The following is a 533-nucleotide window of genomic DNA, read 5'->3' as shown; positions in this document are numbered from 1 at the left end:
CCCAGCAGCAGTTTCCCCCCCCCAGGGCTGTGGTTTGGGGTCCCCCAGGATCACTTTCCCTCACAAGAACCACATTTCAGGGTCCCCCAGGAGCAGTTTCCCCCCCAGGGGTGGAGTTTGGGGTCCCCCAGGAGTAGTTTTCCCCCAAGAGCAGTGGTTTGGGGTCACCCAGGGCCTGCTGTGGGGCAGAGGGAGCACTCACATGGCCGGCGTGCCGGGGGTCTGGGGGTTGTAGGGCTGGTTGACCTGGGGGGACGAGGGGTCGGGGTAGCCGGGGGTCTGCGGGTTGGGGGTGCCCCCGTAGCCCTGCGGCGAGGGCGTGGGCTCGTCATCGAAGCCATACTCGAAGTCCTCGTCGGCCCTACAAGGGACAAATGAGCGTCATGGTCACAGCAGGGCCATCCCGGTGGTCAGGGACCCCAAAACGGGGCCGTCCCAGCAAGGGGAACCCCAAAAGGGGGCTGTCCCGGTGAGGGGGACCCCCCCGAACCCACCTGGAGGGCGTGTTGGGGTTGTTGGGGTCCCAGGCCCCG

At 67.4% G+C, this 533-nt stretch overlaps 1 protein-coding gene across 1 annotated transcript in view; it reads right to left on the bottom strand.

The window, feature by feature from the left end:
- Positions 1-198: 198 nt before the first annotated feature.
- The window catches only part of SUPT5H (suppressor of Ty 5 homolog (S. cerevisiae)), a gene marked incomplete at its 5' end in the record, with an annotated part of 5,581 nt that continues 5,246 nt past the window's right edge, over positions 199-533 (bottom strand). The window contains 2 exons of the mRNA XM_009881063.1: positions 199-361; positions 495-533. The exon at positions 495-533 is cut by the window's right edge and continues 9 nt beyond it. Coding sequence (XP_009879365.1) covers positions 199-361; positions 495-533 — 202 coding nt within the window. The remainder of the gene's footprint in view (positions 362-494) is intronic.

The sequence above is a fragment of the Charadrius vociferus genome, unplaced genomic scaffold (genome assembly GCF_000708025.1).
Source record: "Charadrius vociferus isolate BGI_N301 unplaced genomic scaffold, ASM70802v2 scaffold2693, whole genome shotgun sequence".
NCBI lineage: Eukaryota > Metazoa > Chordata > Aves > Charadriiformes > Charadriidae > Charadrius > Charadrius vociferus.
This window is presented reverse-complemented; position numbering and strand designations above follow the sequence as displayed.